General features: G+C 47.1%; 1 protein-coding gene across 3 annotated transcripts in view; it reads right to left on the bottom strand.

Annotated features, from left to right (window-relative positions):
* GNB5 (G protein subunit beta 5) overlaps positions 1–20,824 on the bottom strand; it is a 47,412-nt gene extending 26,588 nt beyond the window's left edge. For 2 of the 3 annotated variants that reach the window (XR_009531806.1, XM_060097331.1), the window contains exons 1-4: positions 20,589–20,824; positions 7,119–7,255; positions 3,573–3,614; positions 1,470–1,546 (exon numbers count right to left, since the gene is read on the bottom strand). Coding sequence is in view for 1 of the 3 variants with exons in the window: in XM_060097331.1 (XP_059953314.1) it covers positions 1,470–1,546; positions 3,573–3,614; positions 7,119–7,255; positions 20,589–20,700 (368 nt within the window). In the remaining 2 variants the exon portion in view is untranslated. Of the gene's footprint in view, positions 1–1,469; positions 1,547–3,572; positions 3,615–7,118; positions 7,256–20,080; positions 20,174–20,588 lie in introns of those variants that run through there. The other variant, XR_009531807.1, reaches the window with a different exon arrangement.
* Between the last annotated feature and the right edge of the window lie 3,326 nt (positions 20,825–24,150).

The following is a 24,150-nucleotide window of genomic DNA, read 5'->3' as shown; positions in this document are numbered from 1 at the left end:
CACAAGGGGCTGTTGTGAAGAAAATATAGAGTTCAGAATGGCCCTTGACGCATGACAGAGGCTCAGTAAGTGGTCATTATTGTTATTTTTATATTCTTGCTTGGAGGCAGGTACTATGTTTTATTCATCTTTGAATTTCCCTAGGACATCCAGTCCAGTGCCTTGCACACAGGTGCTCATAGCAAGTGTACAATACCTGAATGAAGGCTTCTTGGTGATATGGCTTCAAATAAAAAATACACATATATGTATATAAAATCAACTGACACATTTTTTTGAGAAGGGAATTGTGTAAATACTGGTGGAGTTTTAGCTTTCAAGTTTGGAACCAACCGAGAGATAGACCCAGTAGTCAGGCAGATGAAGAGAAAAACACCCTTTTGTCACCTATAACGACATTTAGAGAATACGACATAGGTGTGGATCTGTGTGATAATGGAGTTACAGGGATGTCACAAAGCCATAGCTGGGAAACACTATGTTAGATTATCACTGGAAACTCAAAACGAATCGCAGCATGGTGTGAGTAGGGCAGATGGTGCTTTTATCTAAGATGAGGACTCAGTCTTTCTCAGTTTAGTTTTTCTGCTCTCTCCTCATCCATGGGACTCCCGATATTTTAAAAAGTGTTTTCCCAAATATTCACACCTTGAACTTCTACTTTGGTTTTTATATCAGCCTGTGAGACAGCCAATGCAGGCCTTGACCATCTACCACATGCCAGGACCCGGGAAACAGAGATGACAGCGCTGAAGGCACCAGCCATTCCTCCACTCTGTACTCTCTCTGCACCGGGTGTCACCAAAAAAGCTGTCTACCTGGGCCTTGTAAAATTATTCTCACCCCTGACTGTCCCCCTGTCCTCCTGGAAATCCTTCCACTGGGTTTCATGGAGTGAGGGTTAAAATAAGAAATAGCCTACAGAATCATTTTCTGAACTACTGTTGAAGACATTGTGTGCTATATTATTATATTCATCATATATCACAGAAGGATATACCCAATGTATCCTTTTTGTAATTTGGTGCTAGACATCTGATATCTCAATAGCAAATATTGAGAAATTTATATAACCCATCCAACTCTATGCATTTGCTACAATTAATGCCCGATTAGAAACATACTACCCGAGGGTTTTTTTAAATGTAGAGTATTTATCATTCTTACTGAGTACTGAAGAATTAACCTTACTTAATGGAAGGTCTGGCCTTTGCCCTTCGCTGCTGGGAGGTGATCTCTAAGGCCCTGGAATGTCCTGCCTGTTGGGAGTGTCTTTGCCTGGGGTTTTGGCCACTGGACAGTCTAACATTGTGATTTGTGATGGAGGTTTTGGGACACATCCTGTGAGTTCTCACCTCTGAAGGAAGTAGAGACTAAAGATATTAACCTGACCTCCAGGAGAGAGGTCATAGAACAATATTTTATGGCCAACAGGACATGTGAAACGCTGCTGTGTCACCCATACTTACCCGCATGCAATGGCACATCCCGATGGGGCATACGCACATGCCATCACCCACGTGCAGGGCATTGTGACCGCGTGCTCCTGCAACACAGCACACACCATGCACGCAATGAACGAGGGCACTTCTACACAAACGTCAGTTTTTACCAAGTAAAATCACTGAAGCGTCTACCAAATTACTTTCTAGTTTCAAAGGTCAGTGGTTTGGGCTGAGACTGATGAGGAGACTCCGATCCTCCATAATCAACCAAACTTTATGTCATACATTCTAAAAGTTAAAAATCTCAACTAGCAAAAGAATATCCTTAACGTCTTACTTCTTTCTTACTGTTATACTCCCCCTGTTGTTCTGAATGAATACTGGGGCTCATTTTCTTTGAAAGATCTGTCTGAATTTCATTTCACATACGTATATGCTTCACCTTATTTACTCAGATTCCCTCTATTTGAAAAACATATTCTTGAATGACTCTTTATATGTGTGTTACAAGTTTGTTTACCTGTGAGTGAGTCTACAAGAGCCTTTGTCCTCTGTGGGTCTTAAACCATTCCAGGGCAGGTAGGAATGGGGGTGGGCTTGGGGAGGGGAATTAGAGTTGTGCTCTGGGAGAAAAGGAAACCTGTAAAATGGAAGCATTCAGAGGAGGTGTAAGTCCTCGGCTCCTGGCTGGGGTCTGAGTCACCTGTATTCTCCTGCATGCATATAAGCAACTAAGGCATGATTCAAAAACTTCTCAGTCTGTGGCCCTATTTCCATGGGAGCCATGGGCCCTGGACCTGGTTCTAACACCAGCGAGATGTGCAGCCTCACATAGGCTGGCCATTGTCTTATCTTATTTACTCCGTCTAGGAAGGGAGAGGATGGGACTAGATGGTTTGTAAAGTACATTCAAGTGCTGGTCTTCTTTCCTGTTATGATTCTCTGTGTTTTTGTGGGGAGACATGGGCCTTGATACTGCCTGTCAAAGTTCTTTGTCACTCACAGAGTAGTAGCCCTTCAGACATCATGAATAACCTACTTCCACGAATGAGTGGCCACTCTCAGCACAGGGCACCCCGGCCCCTTTGCTGACAAGTGATAACTATGGCCCTGCCAGGGACCACAAGTGGCAACCCCATGGCTCCCCAGACATCAGGCAGCGTGTGCTCTACGCCATGCTAAGGCATAAACAGAAGTAACCCCCTAGCCCCACCCCTGAAGATGCTGAGGAGTTCTGGAGAGGCAGAGTGATGTATAGGAAAGCCCTCTGCAAATTGTTACATTGTCATTTTTATTATTCCCCAGGGGCCTGACCATTCCAGACTCTGCTCTACAAGATGGTTCTGGGCCCCCTTGAGCAGGCTGTATAACAACTGCCTATTATGACATTTACTGAACATGTTCAATAATGCAGAATAAGGACGCTGTTCAATTTGAGACAGATAATAGGTTTCTTTTTTATACAGTGAAAAGGAAGGCTTTCTTTCTAAGTAAACACTGGAGTCCATATTTAACATACAGTACTTGTTACTGCAAACGCCAACACGATGCAGGCATGCAAGCGCACCTACACATAGATTCTGGCCTTTCTGTTTCATTAGAAGTCTAAACTTAGGTCTCACTTGGAGCAGTACATGCCTACGCCAGACTTGCAAGGGGCTGTGACTCCACGGCATCCCTGTGAAGAGCGGTTTAATCCCACTGAAGTCTCAGCTCCCCACCCACTGTTTGCTCAAGTCCACGTGCTATGGAGTCTAGTCGAAGACAGAGAGGGGAGAGGAAACTGGGGGTTGGGTACCTCTTATCATCAGCCAGAAGAAAAATCCTAAATGCAGTAGTAGCATGTGTGAATGTGGCAAGTTTCGGGGCCATGCCCTTTCCTGTTTCCGTATCGGCACCCTCTGTGTTAGCCCTGCATGCTCTTCTCTGGGCGAGGGGTTCGGCTCAGGAGAGGAATGAACGCTACAGTGGGCTGCTGAACCATCCGAACACGGGTGGGCTTTCATGGGGTTTGCACCCCCAAATAGGCTCCTGAAGGGCAGGGCGACCAGTAGTGGGGTGCTTGGAGAGGACGAGGACAGGGCTGGGGTTCTGAAGTGCCTCAATCCACCAGGGACAATGCCTTACCTTGTTAGTAGTGAAGGAATCCCACACGATCACCTTCCCATCCTGGAGGGAAATGAGTAAACAGTTGAACAAGCTAGAGGTCACCACTGGGGAGATGGAAGGCGGGGAGGGGCAATATAGGGGTAGGGGATGAAGAGGTACAAATTGTTATGTATAACATAAGCTACAAAGATATACTGTACAACACAGGGAATATAGCCAATATTTAATAATAACTATAAATGGAGTACATAACCTTTAAAACTTGTGAGTCACTATACTGTACACCTGTAACTTATATAATATTGTATTATCAACTACACTTGAAGAAAAACAAAAAAGAGTAAACAGTTCAAAAACTGTCAACAAGCCCTAACACATTAACTGCTGAGAACCTCATGGAAAGCCAAGTCCAGCTGGGCAGTGCCAAGTGGAAAGCCAGAGCAAGTATCTGGACAATCAAGACCCTCCAACCCATCCTTGAAGAAATGGGAGTAGGTGGCGACAGCACTTTCCAGCCTGATGCAAGTCTCAGTTCTCAACCTTGCATCCTTTGTGTAGACACAATGACAGAAAGCAACACTCAGACACTTCTTTTATGCCAATTATAAACCAAGCACGAATTGTTGGTAAACTGACATCACCATCGTACCCCAAATGTCAGTAAGTTATACATGGATAAGGTAAAGCTGAAATTACCTTCAGATGCCTGACAGTAACTAATGGTCCTTCTCCTCACCCTCCCCCCACCCCACCTCCCCAGCCTGTCCTCCCTACCATTCGCCTTTGAGTCCACGTTCCCTGCAGGACCGTGTAAGAGCCCCACCCCACCCTTCGCCCCCCTCCCTGCGTGGAAGCTGTGGAGGGGGACTGGGTGGGCCTGACATCAGTCTGACTCCCCCAGGTGCTCAGGGACATCACAGCCTCACCCCCACCCACCCTGCAAAACAACATGGGACTCACACCTCTGATGGTGGGGACCCCCGTGGGCAGCTGTTCCGGAAACAAAGAGCACTCCCTGTGGAGGGTGAGCTCTGGGCGATGCCACAGACAACACGGCCACTTTCACTGCAATCGCTCTGCAGCCCCAGTAGGGGGTGTGGGGAGGGATATGATGCCATCTGTTTGTAACGCAAACTCTTCAGAGATAAACCCACGTAAGCCCCAGTCGCTGCAGCGCAGTCATCTACCCAGAACGTGGTGTAAGGGTTGTCTGGGCCCCCAGGCTCCCGCTGGCAGTGGAGGAGGACGGCTGAGCCGACCTCCTTCAGCACGTGGGTCCCCCCCACATCCTCAGGGATGGAGAATCTGCAGCCTCTACCGCAGGCTTGATTTTTTTTAATCACTCAAGCCATTTGGAGCCAGATCTGGTGATTGAGGTGAATGCCACTTAGGGGCATCAGCAAGGTCTGAGTAACGAAAGTGACACAGCTGCTTGCTTCACTTGATCTGACGGAAGATTTCCATATTCACGGTGCGTGGGGCTGAGAGGCTGTGATCAAAGGCAAAGTCGGTGGTTTGGGGCCTTTTAGGACTCCTAAGCACATTTGTGCATCTAATTTTTCTGACTAAACGCCCATACATGCTGTGTGGGTGAATTAGATAACAGAACAGAGGGCTGTGGCGGGGCGGGGGGTAGAGACTCAGTGTATCACTCAAGTCAGCGTTCCCTTCAGAGGCTTCCTCCACCGCACAGCCCGCCTGCCTTGCTCCACCGCCCACCTACTGTGCGCTCTGGAGAGAGAAAGGCAACCAAGAAGCTAAAAGCAGTCTCATAACTAAATGTGGTCCCTCCGTGAGCACAGACATTTACACCAGGGGCCTACGTACCTGGAGAGACTGTGCCTCCACCCCAAACCCCAACCCACTCAGTCAGGCAGATTAATTTCCTGCCTTTTAAGGGAGAAAGGCTGCTCTGAGTCACTCAAAGTCTGTTCCAGAGCCCTTCTGCTGTTTCCCACCTTCCTCCTTTCCCCCACCCACCTCTCCAACTCCCTTTGCAGTAGAGGTGGATGGATAGAGTCAGTCAGCAGTGCTGAAGCATCCCTCCCCCTCTCCCACCCTCTCTAGTAAGAGTGGTACACGAGTGACAGAAAGTCCAACATATGGCATCCTTTTAAGGATTAAAAAAAAGTCTAAAAGGCTAGGCGGCAACATGTACATCTCAACAACCACTTTGAAAAAAGGAGCCTTTGGAAAAAAGTCTAGAAAGAGATGCTCTAAGATAATAATGATTGTAACAGGGTGGTAGGGGTGAAAACCTTTTCTTTTTTCCAGTTAAATACATAACTGATATATTAATTTTTTTATGAACATAAAAAAAGCAAGTGCAACGTGATATACTAGATTTGTAGGTAATACAGCAGATTAATAACACCTGTCCTATCAAACATAGTACCGACACAGATATTAGAACTCATGGATTATTTAGAATATGTACAGTTTTGATACTTAAAAGGGTTATAAATAAAAACCAAATTTGCCTTTGAAAAAGCTGGACTAAAGGCAGAGGCAGGGGTTGGGGGGCAGTAAACTGGCCATAAAAATATATGACTTCAGTTTATGGTTTTATGTTCAACGAATGTAACATCAAAATACACATAAAAAGCACTAAGCAGTGGTAGCTAGCCTCCTGAAAGACATGTCCTTGTCCAGGCCCCTCTCTCATTGTATCGGTGTTGGTCTGTGTGACCAGTGGAATGCAGAAGAAGGGAAGGAATGTCACTTCTGAGGCCAGGTCATCAAAGAGAGCACGGCTTCTGCCTTTGTCTCCCTCTCCTGCTCTGGTGGAGGCCAGCTACCATGCCGCGAACAGCCCGATGGACAGGTCCACGCGGTGAGGAGCTAAGGCCTCCAGCCAAGAGCCATGTGAGTGCGCCATTTTGGAAGTGAGCTTCTGCCTTAGCCAAGCTGTCAAATGACTGCATCCCTGACCAACATCTTGACTGAAACCTTGTGAGACACCCTGAGCCAGAACTATCCTGCTGAGCTGCTCCTGATTCTTCACTCTCAGAAACCATGTAAGATATGAAATATTCACTGTGTAAGTTGTTAAACTTGAGGGTAATTTGTTATGTAGCAGTTTAATAACTAATACATAAGATGTGAAATAAACCATGTCAACTATATAAAATGAATGAAAAAATTATACTTCACAAAATACATAGTTTATATTTGTTCTTTAAGGCATAAAAACTGCTGAACTCTTAAACTGAAAGAAGCCACAATGGCACTTCAACCACTTACGCCCTCAACTTGGAGGGAAAAAAAACCCTAATTTATAAATGGTTTCACTTACAAATAAGACCTTGAAATAGACTCAGGAAGAAAATTTTTGAATGGTTTGTCAAATAGACTTTATAATATTTCAGTTATTACTAATTCCAAATCTACCCAAATTAGTGAAGTTTTCAAGTATGCCAGAAGAATTCTTAATGGGGTAACTCATGTCCTTTGGCGAACAGGCAGAGACATAACATTCGGAGAGGGTCTTTTGAAAAGGACGGCTCTTTCCCTTCAGCTTACAATGAGAAATGTGCCCACCATCACCCAACAGGTGTGACGTACCTGCGAGGAGCTCACGATCCTCCTCTTATCCTTGCACCAGTCCATGCACAGAACCTTGTTCCCGTGGCCTTTGAGGGTCCTTCTGGTCTTCATGACAAACTGCCCCAGGGCCTCCACACGCTCGGCCACCTGGTGCACTGCAAGGACAAGACACACTCAATCCCGTGACCAAGGACCAGGTCTGAGCCACAAGCTGGCACAGGGAAGCCATCGGTGCTTCATTCTCCTGCGCTTTACCCTACTGCCCTCACGATGCTCTCTCTTTCAAGCTCAGGAGAAGGTAGAGACACGCTGCCATTATCTCTGTGTTTAAGACCCTACATTTATAACTTATATAATATTGTGCATCAACTATACTTCAATAAAAAATGACCCTGTTTTTCAAAGCACTTCCATATATGCACGTTGAGGGATTAAGGACAGGACTGCCTCATATTTGCAAAGCTCTACATAGAACTCTCCCACTGAAGGGCCACAGCTCTGCAAGGCGGGCAGGTAGGAAGTGGAATGAGATCGCTATTCCCTTTGAATGGGTGAAGAGACTGAGGCTTACAGAGGTTATCCGGCTAATACGAGTTCATACAACTGACCAGGAGCAAAGTGGGGGCTTCTGGTTCTTTAACCTACCACTTTCCAGTCACAAGGACAAGTGACTTTACAGAAACCGTCCTATCAGGTGCCAGGACGTGCACCATCTGCTCAACAGCAGGCCCTGTGTTTCCTCACTGGTCCCCCCCATGCCGGGCACGGGTCTGGGACATGGTAATTGCCCAATCCACGTGCTGCAGGAAAGAGCAAATTGACTGACCCTCCAAACAGTACACTGTGGATTTACTGAAAACTCACAGGGCGGGCAGAGATCAACGCAACATTCCACAGGTCTGAACACATGATCTGCAGAAGGTACATACCTCAGGCAGGTGCTCCAAAAATCAATCTCTCAGGGGCTGGGATCACAGCCTCTTTCCTGAGGCCAGGGGAGAGCTTTTGGGGGGCTTTTGGAGAGGCTGTCAGAGGGAGACAAGTTCATGCGAAGTAGCAGAAAGGGCCCCAGAAACCATCCGGTCCATGCTGTCATTGTGCAGGTGAGGAAACTGAGGTGGGGGTCACGTGGCTTCTGCCCCCTTGTGCGGCGCCACTCTCTTTCCGGTTAGAGGCTGCGCCGGGCTCCTAACCCCACCTCTGCTTCTCCTTCCTCTAAATCTCTCAGCTGGGCCTTTTTCTGGGCAGGTGGGGAGGAGGGAAGGGGGCATTCTAGGCCAGGGGACAGCCCCAGGAAAGGTGTGGTGTCTTGGTACAGACAGGACATCAGGGGTGGAGGGAGGCAAGGCACCGGCTCTGGCCTTCCCAGGGAGCTGCTGGTGCTCGCTGGGGAAGTGCCCAGCTCCCTCCCTTGAAGCCTGGGCTGAGGGGCTGACTCTGTGCTTTAACCCTTGTGACAACAGCGCCCCTTCTCAGGAAGTCCTTCCTTCCTTCTTCCCTCCCCTCTTCCCTTCCTTCTCTTTAAACACTTCAGTGTGTAGTTCCTGAAAACAAGGAATTCTCTTGCATAACCACAGTATGACTATCAAAGTCAGAGAACGGACACTGAAACAATACGATGTCTAATCTGTAGACCTTATTGAGATGCTCTCCATTGTCCCAACAATACCTTTATAGCAAAAGAAAACCTAAGATCACGTGTTGCAGTCACTGGTCGCTTTCTTTCATCTCTAGTTAGTTTGTTCCCCAACCTGGGCTTGTCTGATGCTTCCTCAAGATTAGCTTTGGGTAATGCACGTTTGGCAGGGACACCACAGACTAGCGCTGAGGTCCTGCCCCGAACACCTGTCCCATCAGGAGGCACCTGCTGTCTGCTAGTCCCATCACCAGCAACGTTTACCCGGATCATTTGGTCAAGGTGGTGTCTGCCAGGGTTCTCCACTGTACAGTTACCATTTTGCCTTTTGTCATGAAAAAGTACTTTGTGGGGATGTACTCTGAGAGTACATAAACATCACCATACTCCTCAAACTTGAATACCCTACTTTTAACATCCATTAATGATTCTTGCCTGAACCAATTATTATGATGGTTGGTAAGTGGTGACTTTTCTAATTCCACCATTCCTTCTGCATTTTTTCGTTGACTTTCTAATATAAAGAGGAGTGCTCCTTCTTCCCCAATGTATTTATTCATTCATTTACATTAGAAGGGACTCATGGACTCTCACTTTATTCAAGAAGTTATGATCCTTTACTACTATTTATTTTGATGCCCAACTCGTCCCTGGTTTGCTCAGTGGGAGTCCTATCAGGCAGGCTCCTGAGACCTTCCAACAGGTCCCCATCATCCTCGGAGCACATCTTCTTGCGGGCTCATGTTCCCTCCCTGCCCTAGCCCTGGAAGCAGGCATTTATTTCTCCAAGAAGTCCTGGTTTCTTTTAGTTGCCCCATTTCTTTGTGATGAAATAAAAATGAGTGAACAGGTTAAAAGTCTCTGTGAAAACCCACGCTGTAAAAAGTACTTGCTAAGACACAGACATACTAGAGAATGGACTTGAGGATAAGGGGAGGAGGAAGAGTAAGCTGGGACAAAGTGAGAAAGTGGCATGGACATATATACACTACCAAAAGTAAAATAGATAGCTAGTGGGAAGCAGCCGCATGGCACAGGGAGATCAGCTCGGTGCTTTGTGACCACCTAGAGGGGTGGGATAGGGAGGGTGGGAAGCAGGGAGACGCAAGAGGGAAGAGATATGGGAACATATGTATATGTATAACTGATTCACTTTGTTATAAAGCAGAAACTAACACACCATTGTAAAGCAATTATACTCCAATAAAGATGTAAAAAGAATTAAATTAAATTAAAATTTAAAAAAAGTACTTGCTAAACTATACAGTGCTACACGAGTGTGCAATTATTATGCCATCACTTCTGCGAAGACACTGCATTCTTTATTGCCACCAACAGCATGTTAGTCTTTTATGGAAACATTCTTCACAAAAACATATTGAATGCAATTTAAAAACAGACTGAATTTTTCTGATTTTTTATAGGCCTTTTACACAAGCCTATACCAGCTCAGAGCTGTGAGCATATTCTAGTTAGTATTTTACTTTGAAACTTCATATCAAATTAGTGCTACTTCCCCCAGTTCAGCATTAGGACAATCATAGCCATTTAATGTCACTCTTACCAAAAAAAAAAAAAAAAGATGACTCACCAACCAAAATAGGGCCTCCTTGCAAAGCATGAATTTGAACACATCCCAACTATTAATTATTTTTTCTTACTACATTTTCTCTTCCCATATATAGATTCACTCCCAACCTACTCTATCCTGTTTCTATCTGCCAAATCTCACATCTGCTGAATTAAAGAGTTTTTAAAAACTTTAAATACCAGAAAGTAAAAACAAAACCCAGAAAACTGGAAACGAGTAGAATATGCTCTGTAACTCATTTGTGGGAGCTTGGTTCAGGACAGATGTGGTTTCTCTCCTTTGCCTTCTGATGAAACAGGCCTTCAGGATTTAACTTTTTCTTTTTAAAAAAAAGAAATGATGAACACGGCTAGCTGGTTTCTATAATAATAACTTACTAGAATAGAATGATAGCCTGTTAAGAAATTCTACTAGAAGGTAAGTGGCAGGAGGATGGGGTGCTGTCTTGTTGGATCTCCTTGGAGCATTCACTGCAACAGAGCGGTCACCAGGGCTCCGGGTCACAGTCCTGCGCAGTCGCACACCAGCTGTGCAACCGTGAGCCTCCGCTCACCTTCCTGCCCCCTCACTTCCCTCATGGGGTTGCTGGGACAACTATCCCAGCCTGGCACAAAGGGAGCACTCAATGAATGTTAGCTATTACTCTCCAGATTGGCACACAGTGGGTACCCAGTAAATATTTATTGAAAGGATAAAGGGAATGCTCAGTGATTACTAAATTTCAGTCAACTGCAGCAATCCTAGGCAGCAGGTTTTGGTGGGCTAACCTAACTTTTCAGCCCCTTTCTCTTCTTCTTCTGTACCTCTCTCTAGCCCTAATCCATCATCTCTGCTTCAGCTGCCAACCAACTCCTAAATTTATCAGCGCAAACTTGCTAGCACTGGCAGTGGGAGCCTCACTTGTTTCCTGATCCAAGGAGTCCGAATCCATGGGATGGAGCCAGGATGCTGCATTTCCACATGCTCTCCAGGTGAGTTATACCCACTAAAGGTGGAGGTGGGGCAGCTCTGAGAAGGTTCAGAAAGGCAGCTTCTTGGATGGGAGGGCGGGGCGGGGAAATAGGGCAGATAAAGGGAGGATTCCAGAGTCTGTGGCTGAGAACACAGCGATGCCTCAAACCCCAACAGACAATTCAGAAAGGAGCTGGTTGGGGAGGAAGCCATAATTCAAAAAGATACATGCACCCCAATGTTCACTGTAGCACTATTTACAATAGCCAAGACATGGAAACAACCTAAATGTCCACTGACAGAGGAATGGATAAAGAAGATGTGGTACATATATACAATAGAATACTACTCAGCCATAAAAAAGAATGAAATAATGCCATTTGCAGCAAAATGGATGGACCTAGAGATTATCATACTAAGTGAAGTAAGTCAGACAAAGGCAAATATCATATGCTATCACTCATATGTGGAATCTAATTTTAAAAAATGATACAAATGAACCTATTTACAAAACAGAAACAGACTTAACAGATATTGAAAACAAACTTATGGTTACCAAAGGGGAAACGTGGTGGGGAGGGATAAATCAGGAGCTTGGGATAACATACACACACTACTATATATAAGATAGATAACCACCAAGGACCTACTGTATAGCACAGGGAACTCTACTCAGTATTCTGTGATAACCTATATGAGAAAAGAATCTGAAAAAGAATGAATATATGTATAACTGAATCACTTTGCTGTACACCTGAAACTAACACAACATTGTACATCAACTATACTCCAATAAAATTGAAAAAAAAAAAGAAAGAAAGGAGCTGGTTGGGAATTAAGATGGTAAGCGCTCTTTCTTATGAATGATGTGCAGGTAGGGTAGTTGCTGGAAACTGAAAGCCATGGCTGGAACTCAAGAAGAGGGATAGAGCTAGAAGTATAGGCTAGTAACTGTCTACTGCTTGAATGATGTTTCCCTCCTATGTGCCAAATGCTTGGGTACAGAAAAGAAGAAGACAGTTCCTGCTCTTACTGGGCTCACAGTCTGCAGGGCACGGACAGGCCAGCACACAGGTAACCACTGCCGTGTAGTGAGAAGGTAGCTAACAGAGGTGTTGGGGAGCCGAGAGCAACATGGCTGACTCTGCTGCAGGTGCAACCATCGGAGGAGACGTCACAGGAACCTGTTTTTTTTTTTTTTTGCGGTACGCGGGCCTCTCACCGCTGTGGCCTCTCCCGTTGCGGAGCACAGGCTCCAGGCGCGAAGGCTCAGCGGCCATGGCTCACGGGCCCAGCCGCTCCGCGGCATGTGGGATACTCCCAGACCGGGGCACGAACCCATGTCCCCCGCATCGACAGGCGGACTCCCAACCACTGTGCCACCAAGGAAGCCCAGGAACCTGGTTTTGAAGGATGCATAGGAGTTGGGGTAGGGAAGGGGGAGGCAGGAAATTAGTTTCTTACCATTTACTTTTGTTCGTTATTCAGTAAAACGGAAGACATGACCTAATCCATGGGGAGTGCTGTGGTTTAATAGGGAAAGCAAATTAAAGTGCTTAACAATATTTGGCTGGCCAGGAATCAAAAATGTACAGGTGGGGACTAGGGGCTGAGGACCAAAACACTGGAAACAACATGACCTGGAGGAAAGAGGGCTTCTGAAATGGAAGGGCCATGAAATGTCAAATGTAATTATCTGTCATTTTTAATGACGGCAGAACATTCCACTTATGAATATACCATTAACTAAAAATTCCCAACCAGTGGACACTTACTTTGCTCCAGCGCCACTGTGATACCCTTGCATTGCATTACCTCCTCAGATAAATTCCAATTTGTGGCATTGCTGAGTTAAACGGAAAGCACATTTTTGAAGGCTTTCAATGCCCATTGCCATTATCCATCATTTACTGTGTGTCTCCCGCGTGACAGGTGCCGGGCTGAGAGCTTTACACATTGCCTGAGGTCACGGGCTTTATCTCCATTTCTACCGAAAAGGAAACAGGCTCAGGGAGGCTAAGGACCTTATGCACACACACACTTGGGCCTCTAAGAACAGATAAATACCTCCCATCGTGGGGTAAACTCTGGGCAGGTGGCTGTGATTCTTTAGAAAATCAAGGACTAGGTGAGGCAGTGACAAAGGCTTCCTGGTCCAGAAGACACCCCAACCTTGGATCCCTCCCACTTCCTGATGTAGCCAGAGCAATGGATCCTTTAGACCAAGAGTCAAGAAACCCGCCCTCACCTGGCTCAGCCACCACCTGGCAGGGAGAGGGGTGCCAAGTTAGAGCCAAAAGAGACCTTAGCAACTCGACAAGCAGTGCCCAGCATCATCCCCAGGCACCCTGTGCAGGGTGTCCTGTGTGCAGGGCTGAACCCTCCCTGCCCAGGGCCTGGGGTTGGGCAGTCATGTGGAGCAGTTGTTTTCAAACTTCTATTTGAGTTGCACAAGGCTCCCTCCCCCTGCCTGCTTCCACTTTCTCTCATAGATAAAATTTTACTAGAAGCCCAATCTAGAAACTAGACAGAGCAAAGCCAGGCTGATGAACAGTCGAGGGAGGTGCTGGGCTCAGAGGCGCTTCTGCTCTGCACGCCTCGAGCCCAGGGGCTCCCAAGGTCCAAACAGCAAGCGTGCAGGCCGACATGGGGCGCCGGCCCTGTCACTTCTCAGAAAGGAAAATGAGTCCTGAGGGGAGGGCACACTTATAAATTAGAGGTAAACAAATGTGTCCTCTGAGCCTGTGCCCTCCTCTGTAAAATGAGGGTGTGATGGGTTTATCTCTGGGGCCTTGGAAATGATCTGTAATACTGGCTTCAGACAAAGATGAACTTTTCATCAAGAGTGGCTTCCTCTCAACTTTCAGGGAAGAGTTTTGCTATTTATTTTATAATCAGTGCACACAGGAACCTAAAGTAAAATGTAGAACGTGGAGGTCAATACACAAGAATTCAAGCCATGTAACTTCATAAAGTGAAATTATGCAACAGCGTCATTCCTGTTGCTCCATAAGGCAATGAAAAAATGACCCCAGCATGAACACGCTCTAAAATTTCCCTGAAAATGAACACTGTGAAATTGATTGTAAATACAGAACACAAGTTCAAAGACATATGAGAGGTCTTAAATACGAAAACAGAACTATTTTAAAAATGGTCTTGGGGGCTTCCCTGGTGGCGCAGTGGTTGGGAATCTGCCTGCCAATGCAGGGGACACGGGTTCGAGCCCTGGTCTGGGAAGATCCCACATGCCGCGGAGCAACTAGGCCCGTGAGCCACAACTACTGATCCTGCGCGTCTGGAGCCTGTGCTCCGCAACAAGAGAGGCCACGATAGTGAGAGGCCCGCGCACCACGATGAAGAGTGGCCCCCGCTTGCCGCAACTAGAGAAAGTCCTCACACAGAAACGAAGACCCTACACAGCCATAAATAAATAAATAAATAAATATTTTTTAAAAAAATGATCTTGAATAACTTACTAAATTTTACATCAACATACAGTCTTGTGATGGCCACAATTTGGTAGAAGATCAAAGGAATCAAGGAAGAAAACTTATCCAAAGCTAATTTTTAAAAACTCATTCTGTCTGATTCTACCCCAAGGTAGAATGGGATGGGATGTATACAAAACCCTCACACACCTGGATGGAAGGAAAACATTTATAATCACATTACCTCACTTGCGTTAGAGATTTTTTTTTAACACCTTTATTAGAGTATAATTGCTTTACAATGGTGTGTTAGTTTCCGCTGTATAACAAAGTCAATCAGTTATACATATACATATGTCCCCATATCTTTTCCCTCTTGCGTCTCCCTCCCTCCCACCCTCCCTATCCCACCCCTCTAGGTGGTCACAAAGCACCGAGCTGATCTCCCTGTGCTATTCGACTGCTTCCCACTAGCTATCTGTTTTACTTTTGGTAGTGTATATATGTCCATGCCACTCTCTCACTTTGTCCCAGCTTACCCTTCCCCCTCCCCGCGTCCTCAAGTCCATTCTCTAGTAGATCTGCATCTTTATTCCCATCTTCCCCTAGGTTCTTCAATGACCACTTTTTTTTTTTTTTAGATTCCATATATATGTGTTAGCATACGGTATTTGTTTTTCTCCTTCTGACTTACTTCACTCTGTCAGAGATTTTTGAATTGCCCCAAAACCATAAATTAGCCACAAACAAAAATGCGTGAATTCCTGAATTAAAAGTTGGAAGGGTTAAGTTATGGTACAGCCTTTATGATGGAATACTATATGGTTCCAAATCATAATTTTTAAATACTGACATTAAAAAGAACTGTAAAATGACATGAGGAGGTATTCAATCCATTGGGTTAAATTAAAACTAGACTCATACAAAAAACAAACTAAACTCAAACTATACCTACTACAATCCCAAGTATGCTTATAAATACATACACAGACGTGAAAACGTAAGCTATAAAGTCCCAAGTAAGCTTATAAATACACACACAAACATGAAAACATCAAAATATTAAAAGTGGCTACCTCTGGGTGGTGGGGTTATGGATGACTTGTTTTCCTGTATTTCTGAATCTGCTACAGCGGCATTAGCTTATTATGACAGTTTTCTAGCAAGAGGAAGGGGTGAGGAAATGAAAGGCAAGTTTGCTTTCTGCTCCTTCTGATACCACAGGCCACACATGGAAGAGCAGCCGGAAGCAGATTACTTTGCTGGGAAACTCACTTTTATAAGCCTCAGTACACGCAGCATATTTCCTTAGAACGTGGAAAAAGTGGATCAACATATTTGCTTCAGACTAATCCAGAAATACGGATTTCCTAAATTTCTCTTTACACTGTAAAGTCAGAATAGTCCAAGGCTCTAGCCACAAGTTCACAGAATTACACTCAGAACACAAAGAAAAGGGAATAACATCAGATGATGACTCCTGTGGTTTCCCATATTTCCTCTGGATTTTTAACCTAAAGACATTACACAGATCTTTTTTGAGATGCTCTGCTCCTAGATAATAATAGAATCTGCCCCCAAGGAGCTGGGAACCGGAATGAAGTCATCCCCACACAGGCCCACAAGGCTGCCACATATGTTGGCCAAAATGAACACGGCCTCCCTCCTGCTGTCTGCTTTCAGCCTGTCTTCCAGATCATGTGTCCCTTTAATTTCAAGTTAAGAACTCTTTAAAACTGAACTCTCTCCTTTTTCTCTGGATCTTGACTCCCATTTCAGTATTCATTTTTTATTATAAAAGCAATAAATGCACACATGTGTATAAAGTAAAACATACCTCTACGTCCCCCCACTCCCCTCTCTAGAGATAACAAGCTTCCTGTGTCTCCTGCCACAAATTTAATGCATATACAAGCAGCTCTTGTTTAAGCTAATGAGACCATATCATACACACTGCTGGGCACTTTTTTTTTCTTACTCAATACTGACACCTCTTCACACACACGCACACAGATTTAGTTTTTCGTTTCTGTTTTTTTTCCATTTTAATGTGACTCTCAGCTTTCTGAGAGACCGTCTAGCATGGTGAGAAGGAGAGCTGTACTCCCCATTTGCCCTTAGAGTAGCTGCATAACCTCTGGGAAATCCCTTAACCCTTCCCTGGATCTCTGCTGCTACTTCATCCCCAAGGAAAGGGGAGAGGGCTGTTGGGAGGGGAAGAAAACTTTTTGTGCCTGAAAACTGAAGCTGAAGCAGGTGACCCCTCTAGTTTCAAGAGCTGTGTGATAGGCCCCCCCAAAGATGTCCACATCCTAATTCTCAGAAGCTGTGAATATGTTACCTTACGTGACAAAAGGTGCTTTGAAGATGTGATGAAGTTAGGGATCTAGAGATGGGAAGAGTATTCTGAATTATACAGGTGGGCCCAATGTAAGTAATTACAAGGGTCCTTCTAAGAGGGAGGCAGGGGGATCAAAGTCAAAGAAAGTGATATGATGACAGAAACGAGGTTGGAGTGAAGTGGGGTCACAAGCCAAGGCATGCAGCAACCTCTAGAAGCTGGGAACGGCAAGGAATGGACTCTCCCACAAAGCCTCAGAAGGAATGCAACCCTTCCAACCCATTTTAGATCTCTCATCTCCAGAACTGTAAGAGAATAAATGTGTTGTTTTAAGCCACTATGTTTATGGAGATTTGTACAAGAGAAGTAGGAAACTAACACAAGCTGCCACCTCACGGTTCTAAAATGCCTGAGAATCAAACGAGCGAGCACCTACCCATGGGAGAAGGTAAGCAGAAGGTGATGACAGAAAACATGTGGAGAGAAGCAGGAAATGCTGGAGGAGTGAGGGGAAAGGCAGGGCAGGGGCCCGAGGCCTGGGGCTGTGGAGTTTGACGTAGGCTGGCTTCCCCTTAGGCCGCCCATAAAGGCCACTTCCTGTAGTTAAAGTTGGCCCAGTGTCTGACTTGGAAATGAGGGCCCAACAAAATGGATGCTGGTTTGAGGGTCAAAGGGATGGGAGCTGAAGAACTGAGAGTCTGAAGTTCAGTTAAGTTCTCTTTCCTCCAAGTTTATGCTCTGTAATTTTGTTGTGTTGAGTTTTTTATGGCAAGAATTTGGGCAAGTCAGAGCTAATAGAAGGCTGAACAACTGTCCTGGTTTGCCCAGGACTGAAGGGCTTCCCAGTATGCAAGGCTTTCCATTTTAAAACCAAGAGTCCCAGGTGCACCAGGATGACTTGGTCACCTTGGCTATGGCCTAAAGACCTTTCCCTGACCAGGGTAGGTGCTACAGGGCAACCTATGATTTAACATCACCAAAATGCAAAAACGCACATGCTCAGGAAGAGGCTGAGAGACTGGAAGAGCCCAGGGATCATGGAGATCTCTGTGGGAGAGACTGCGGTCACAAGAGGAGGAGCAGTGCTGAGTGCTTACAAGATCCCGGGGGGCTGTGACGGAGTGAGGGGCCAGTGTCTTACGAGGGTCACCCTTGTGGATCCTGAAGACACCAGGGATAGGACAGGGCTTAGGGTCAAAAGGAAGGCTTGAGCCATGTGCCATAGTCCTCAGAAAAGGAGGGAGCCTGGCTGGGGGGTCAGGAGACAGCAACATGGAGAGGGAGATCAGTTGAGTGCTCGGAGCCTCAAAGGAACAAGGGTTTTACATGAGAGTGGAAGAGAAGTGGTCCGGAAGATACAGAGGGAATAAAGGCGACCCTGACCACATGGCTTCTGGTCTTTTCTACTCAAAAGTTCTAACATATGCAGGTGGGGATAAATCCTTCCACTGTGGGTCCAAAATTTGGCCCCGACCTCTGAGAGCACTGCATCCTTGGCAGGACAGAGGTTCCCTGTTGAGAAGCTGCACCTTGACCATCTCTCTGCCTTAGGCAATTTACCAGATTCACAGAAAATCCTGAAACATATCCCAGTGGGCAGCCTTTACTCTCCAGAGCGTTTCTGGAGAATGCCCTCTGCACTGAGCACTAAGGCGTTTGGCAAAAAAGCTGAAGTGAGGTTGGGCTGGAGCTCTGACTGGCTGGGCTGGAATCCTGGGTCCACTACTTACTAGCTGGGATCTTTCGGCAAGTCCTTTCACCTCTCTGTGCCTCAGTTTCCTCGTCTGTGAAATGGAGGAATCAGACGACCTACCTCAGAGGCACTAACACCATGCTTGCAGCATCGTCACTATCATCTGCAGCGTGTAGGAATTTGCCAAGGGAAATGGGGCAGACCCATTATCCATTCCCTACTTCTCTGATAACAGAACCCAACTTTGTTTGGGAATGGCAGCGTACTCAGCTCACTTCTCTCTTTCTCAGCCTCCCTTGCTGTAGCCATGTGACCTAGTTCTGGCCAATGAAGCGCAAACAGAAATCTGTTGGGGAGAAAGGAGGTTTTTGAAAAAACTTTTGCCTTCCTGAAAAGAAGGAGAAACAGAAGCTGGTGCCCACATTCCCCCTTCTTCCAGCCCTGGATACGGAGGTGATGCTGGGCACTGTGGCAGTTATAACCATGGGCAAATGCCAGTGCTCTGAGGTAGTGGAGCAAAAAGAAGCATGGGTTCCTGATAGCACACCGGGCGGCTGAACCAAAGCTGACAATCGCCTACCCTTGTTCTTGTTAAGAAAAATAACTCCCAATTTGCTTAATTACTTTATTTGGGGTTTATAGCTAATTGTAGCTGAATACATTTCTAAATGATATAGGGGCTTAGCCTGCCTCCTACAAAAGCACAGCACATTTGAAATTCAGGTCACCTGCTTCTATCAAGTGATTTTTTTCAAAGAAAGGAATCAAGTGCTAAAGGACCTAGCATAAACCCCATCTTTCTTTTCCAAAGTGAATGTAGAGGGGTGGTACCAAAATGGCAAGAGCACAACGTATAGGTGTGCCTGAGAACACCATGCATGCGGAGGCCCTGTTCAGCAAAGGGGAGCTGCCACCCTCAGGGCTGAAAAGGAAGATGAAGCCACTTCCCCAAGCCTGGCCTGAGCCCAAGCACTACTGAGGACACAGCATCCCACAGAGTAAAGGGAAGCTGATCCCACTAAGTCATGTAATCTGGCTATTTAATTGTTCACTCATAAAAATCACAGACTGGTTCTGAATTATGGTCGTGGTCAATAATGTAAGTTTATTAAGATTGCTACTGCTGTTTTATGCTAACCACACCTCATCCGTCCAAAAGCTTCTTAAACAGCCTTAAAGGAACTAAATGTTTGGATTTGTTAAGCTCCTCTGCTTCCCTTCCCCCATCTGGCTCTCCACTCTCGGACTGGAAAAGTGAGCTTTTATATCAGAGTCTGGGTCCTTGCAAAAGCGAAACTGAGAAAAGACAACAGTGATGGAGAAAGTAAAATGCTTACCAAAAAAACCAGGAGTTTACCCTAGGCCGCGTCCACAAGAGCTCGCTGCGCTTGCCTCCGCTGACAACCACCCCCCGCCCCGCCCCGCCCACCCCGCTCCGCTGGGGAAGGGCAAGAATGAGATCAGCTTGCGTCTTCCAGGCAGGCAGGTGATGACGGTAACTGGTCCCACGATCCAACGTCAGGAGGACAGCAGCCAGGGGCCGCCCCCGCCCAGAGGCGGGCTGGCTTCCACTAGCCGGCAGGGGCTCTGCGAGGTGCCGGGAGCCCGCGAGCGTCCGTCTCGGGTCCCCTACCCGCGCGTCCGGGGGCTCGGGCCGCTACCCGCGTCTCATGTGGCGCCTAGGCACCGGGGCCCTCATCCAGGGCGATAGCAGGGGCCTGGCTCCGGGCCCGGGCCGCCCCCCTCCATCCTCTCCCCCTATCCCCCCGGGAGCCGGAGCCGGTCTCCTTTCCCCGGCCCGCCTCCCTGCGCGCAGCCCCCGGCCCCGCCCCGGCCCGCACTCACGCTCCACGTCGTGCAGCTTGGCCCGCTCCTCCTCCAGTTTGCCCTTGAGGCTCTCGGCCTCGCTCTTGAGCGACGCCAGCGTCTCGTTCTCGTGGAGCCCGTCGGTTGCCATCTTCGAGCGCGGACGCGGCGGGAGGGAAGCGGGGATGCGAGTCAGCGGGCGGCGGAGGCCGGGCCGGCGAGCTTGCGCCGAGCCGCCACCGGCGCAGCTCCAGCCGTCTCCCCGAGCGCGCCCCGCCCCTCGGCGCTGACGCCGGCTGCTGAGAGCCGGGCTGCTGCGGCCGATCCCCCTCCCCCCTCCCCCTTCCCCCGGACGTGTCCGCGGGCGCAGAGCCCTTGCGCAGTGCCCTAGGCGAGGCCCGAGTTAGCGCTGCAGCGCACAGCACCCGGGGACGCAGGGAGTGTCGTGCCCATTTTGCGGGTGGGAAAACCGAGGTTAGGAGGAGATACGTGACTTGCTGAAGGACGCGCACTTAGTGAGGGCCAAGCTGGGATTCCAACCCAGGACTGCCCGGCTCCTGGGAGTTTGGGGAAGTCCCAGTGACACAGCCCTTGCAACACCCCTTTCCCCCTGTCCCCCCGCACACATCTCCCCTGCTTGGTGGCTTCTGCCTGCCGAGAGAGGAGAGGGGAAGGGGGCCTGGCTCGCGCCACTGGTACCCGGTCTGACCCCTGGTAGCTCTGATGCTCCCCCTACAACGAAATGAAAACTCTCCTCGTTTATTGACTTAAATATACAAAGCTAGTTCTGGCTTCTGAGAAGCTGTGGGGTCTTTGCCCGTTCTTGGTTTTGCCTTTCTTTTATTCACTCGGGAATTAAGTCCCTGGCAGCAGAAGGAAGTGGTGGTGGGGCCAGGGACACACAGGGACCCAGACTAGGGGCTTCTGAGCCCCTGCCCAGTGATCTCAGACACGTCACTTCTGAGGCAGCTTCCTCCACCTTAGAATGAAGGGTTGCTATAATTCCCTCAAGGAAGCAAATTAGTGACTTTGTGGCAGACTCAAGCACCCGTTCTTTCCAGTCTCTTTTCATGCCAGGCACGGTTCCAAGTGCTTTACATTAATAACTCACCACAGTCACCCTGAATGGGTATTATTGTCACCTCCATTTTACAAACGAGGAAACTGAGGCACAGAAAGGTTAAATGCTTTGCTTAGTTCACACTCCCAGAAACAGTGTCAGAATTAGAGCAAAAGACTAAGGGCACAGGCTCTGTCTAGATCAGACTGCCTGGGGGTAAATCCTGGTTGTGCTGTGTGGCCTTGAGTGGCTTACTAAACTTCTCTGTGTCTCAGGCTCCTCATCTGTAAATGGGGATAATACCTTCCTCATAGGATCCTCATCAGGAGTGACTATGTAGAGCATTCAGAGTGAAGCGTGGCACACAGTATGTGCTCGTTGTTATCATTAAGGCTGCCTGGTACACTCGAGCAATTCACAGCAAGTAATTTAAATGAGACACTGGATCATGGGGGACACTTCTCACAAGTATCATCTCAGAAGACCTGGGAAGAGCAGCATCCTCTCATCACCTCCTCAGGCTGGCACCTCTTTGCCCACTGTGGGATGTGTGTCTACCTCAGGGGCTGCCTGTTTGTGGATACCTGGGGTGAGTGGAGCTCCATACTGGTGTGTGCCCTCCTCTGAAGGCTCTTTGTGTAAAATAACCCCCAAACATCCTCCAATCTGGAGAGTTTACCATCTAGAGATGAGGCCATGTAACTTTTCAATGGCTGGCAAAGTTTGCAAAGTGCCTTCCTGTAGTCTGCTGTTCACTGCTTTTTGTGAGGAAGCTGGAGGTCAGAAAAGTTGAGAGCTGCTACGTTTCAGCAGTGGTGGAGTTACAGGGGTGCCCCTATCCATGAAAAGTGTCCCCGGGGGGCTGTGTCTACACAATCCCAAACACCTGGATTAAAAAGTTAGCTGTCAGTCATTTGGATGTCTCCACAGTCCAAAGACTCTGTCTGAATATTTGGGAACCCCAAGTGCTTGTGGTGGAGATAGCTGGCGACAATCCTCTGAAGAGTATCTCCAGGCAGGGTTCTGACCTGGGAAGAATCTGTGATGCTACAGAGGACCTGACATCTGGGATTCTGGGCTCCTTCTGTCCACAGAGGAAGTTGTTTCAAAAGAAGAGCTGGATTAATAAATAGCACTGCTCCAGGATGGTAGGGCCATCAGAAAGCAGGTTTATTTTAAGAACTGAATGTCCTCAGTTTGCAGTTTGCAGATCCAAGTTTAGAACACAATGTGCTGCAGGTAGAAGCCCATCACACTGAGCCTGAACCCCGTGACATCAGGATTACTATGCTGTACCAAAGCCTGTGTGCCACCTGAGGCTGCTTACTTGCAATTTGCTTTATAGGAATAATTTTTAAAAATGTGATCACTGTCAGGGGTTACAATGGGACTAAAAGGATGAATACAGTTTTTCCTCTTCAGTTGGATAAAATGTCAACGTTATCTTTCCTCCCTTAGATATGTGTTTTGTTTTTTCATCGTGTCCATGATCGGGATTTCCTACTGAGCTTGTGGGGAAGAGTGCTTTACCACGTGTGACCAGGTGGGGGCTCCACACGGCTTTGCAAATCCTCTGAGACAGGATATTCCTAGTGCCTCAGCCCGGCTGTGGGCATTTCTGCTGCAAGGTCTGAAGCCTGCGCAAAGCCATCTCTGGTGAGGATTGATGTGTGTATTTTGAAAAGTGCCAGGTTTTGTGTTCAGTGCCTACCCTCGCTGAAGGCTTAGACCCAAGGAGCACTTTTCCTTAAGCCTGATTTCGCTAAATACTGAGGCCCTATATGGTTCAATCTTCTGCAGAGCTGTTCCTAGGGACAGCCGGAGCAGGGCCTTTGGGAAGGTGCTCCCCGGCTGTTTATTTACCAGAGTTTCTTTTAGCTTGCTTGCTTGCCAAGCAGACTAGGAGAAGACAGAAGAAAAAAGCATTAGCTCTAAAAAATAATAAGCTAAAACATTTATTGAGCACTTCCTCTGCTGGGTATTGTTTTAAACACTTTCTCAAATAAACTCACTTTTGTTTCTCCCAAAACCCTATGAGACAGATGCCATTATTGTTGTTTTACAGATGGGAAAACAGACCTCCCAGGAGAGGGGAGGTCCATTGGTACAAGGCCTCCAAGGAACATAACTGAGAGTTGAACCCAGGCAGTCAGAGCCCAGAGCCCACATCCTAAATCCCCACACTACACTGTCTCACCCAGCCTGGGTGTGCTGCAAATGTGTGTGTGTGTGTGTGTGTGTGTGTGTGTATGTTAACTGATTCTCTGGCAACCCACCTGTCACAGGACCCTCACATTAGACATTGTTTAAAGACAGGTAGTGACTTAAAGTTTTAAAGAGCAGCACTTACAATTTCTGCACATACTGAACAGTAGTTGAGCTGTTGAGATTTCTTGAAAACTGGTCTCAGAGCCCGTTGTTTGAAACATTTGTCACAGGAGCCAAATACGTTAACGAGAAAGGTCTGATCACACATCTTTTACCCAAGATGAAGCTGAAAGAGAGGGAGAGACGAAAAAGGGATGTGTGTGTACGAGAAAA

The sequence above is a fragment of the Mesoplodon densirostris genome, chromosome 4 (genome assembly GCF_025265405.1).
Source record: "Mesoplodon densirostris isolate mMesDen1 chromosome 4, mMesDen1 primary haplotype, whole genome shotgun sequence".
NCBI classification, from domain to species: Eukaryota; Metazoa; Chordata; class Mammalia; order Artiodactyla; family Ziphiidae; genus Mesoplodon; species Mesoplodon densirostris.
The sequence above is the reverse complement of the archived record's forward strand: the minus strand, read 5'-3'. Positions and strand labels throughout refer to the sequence as shown.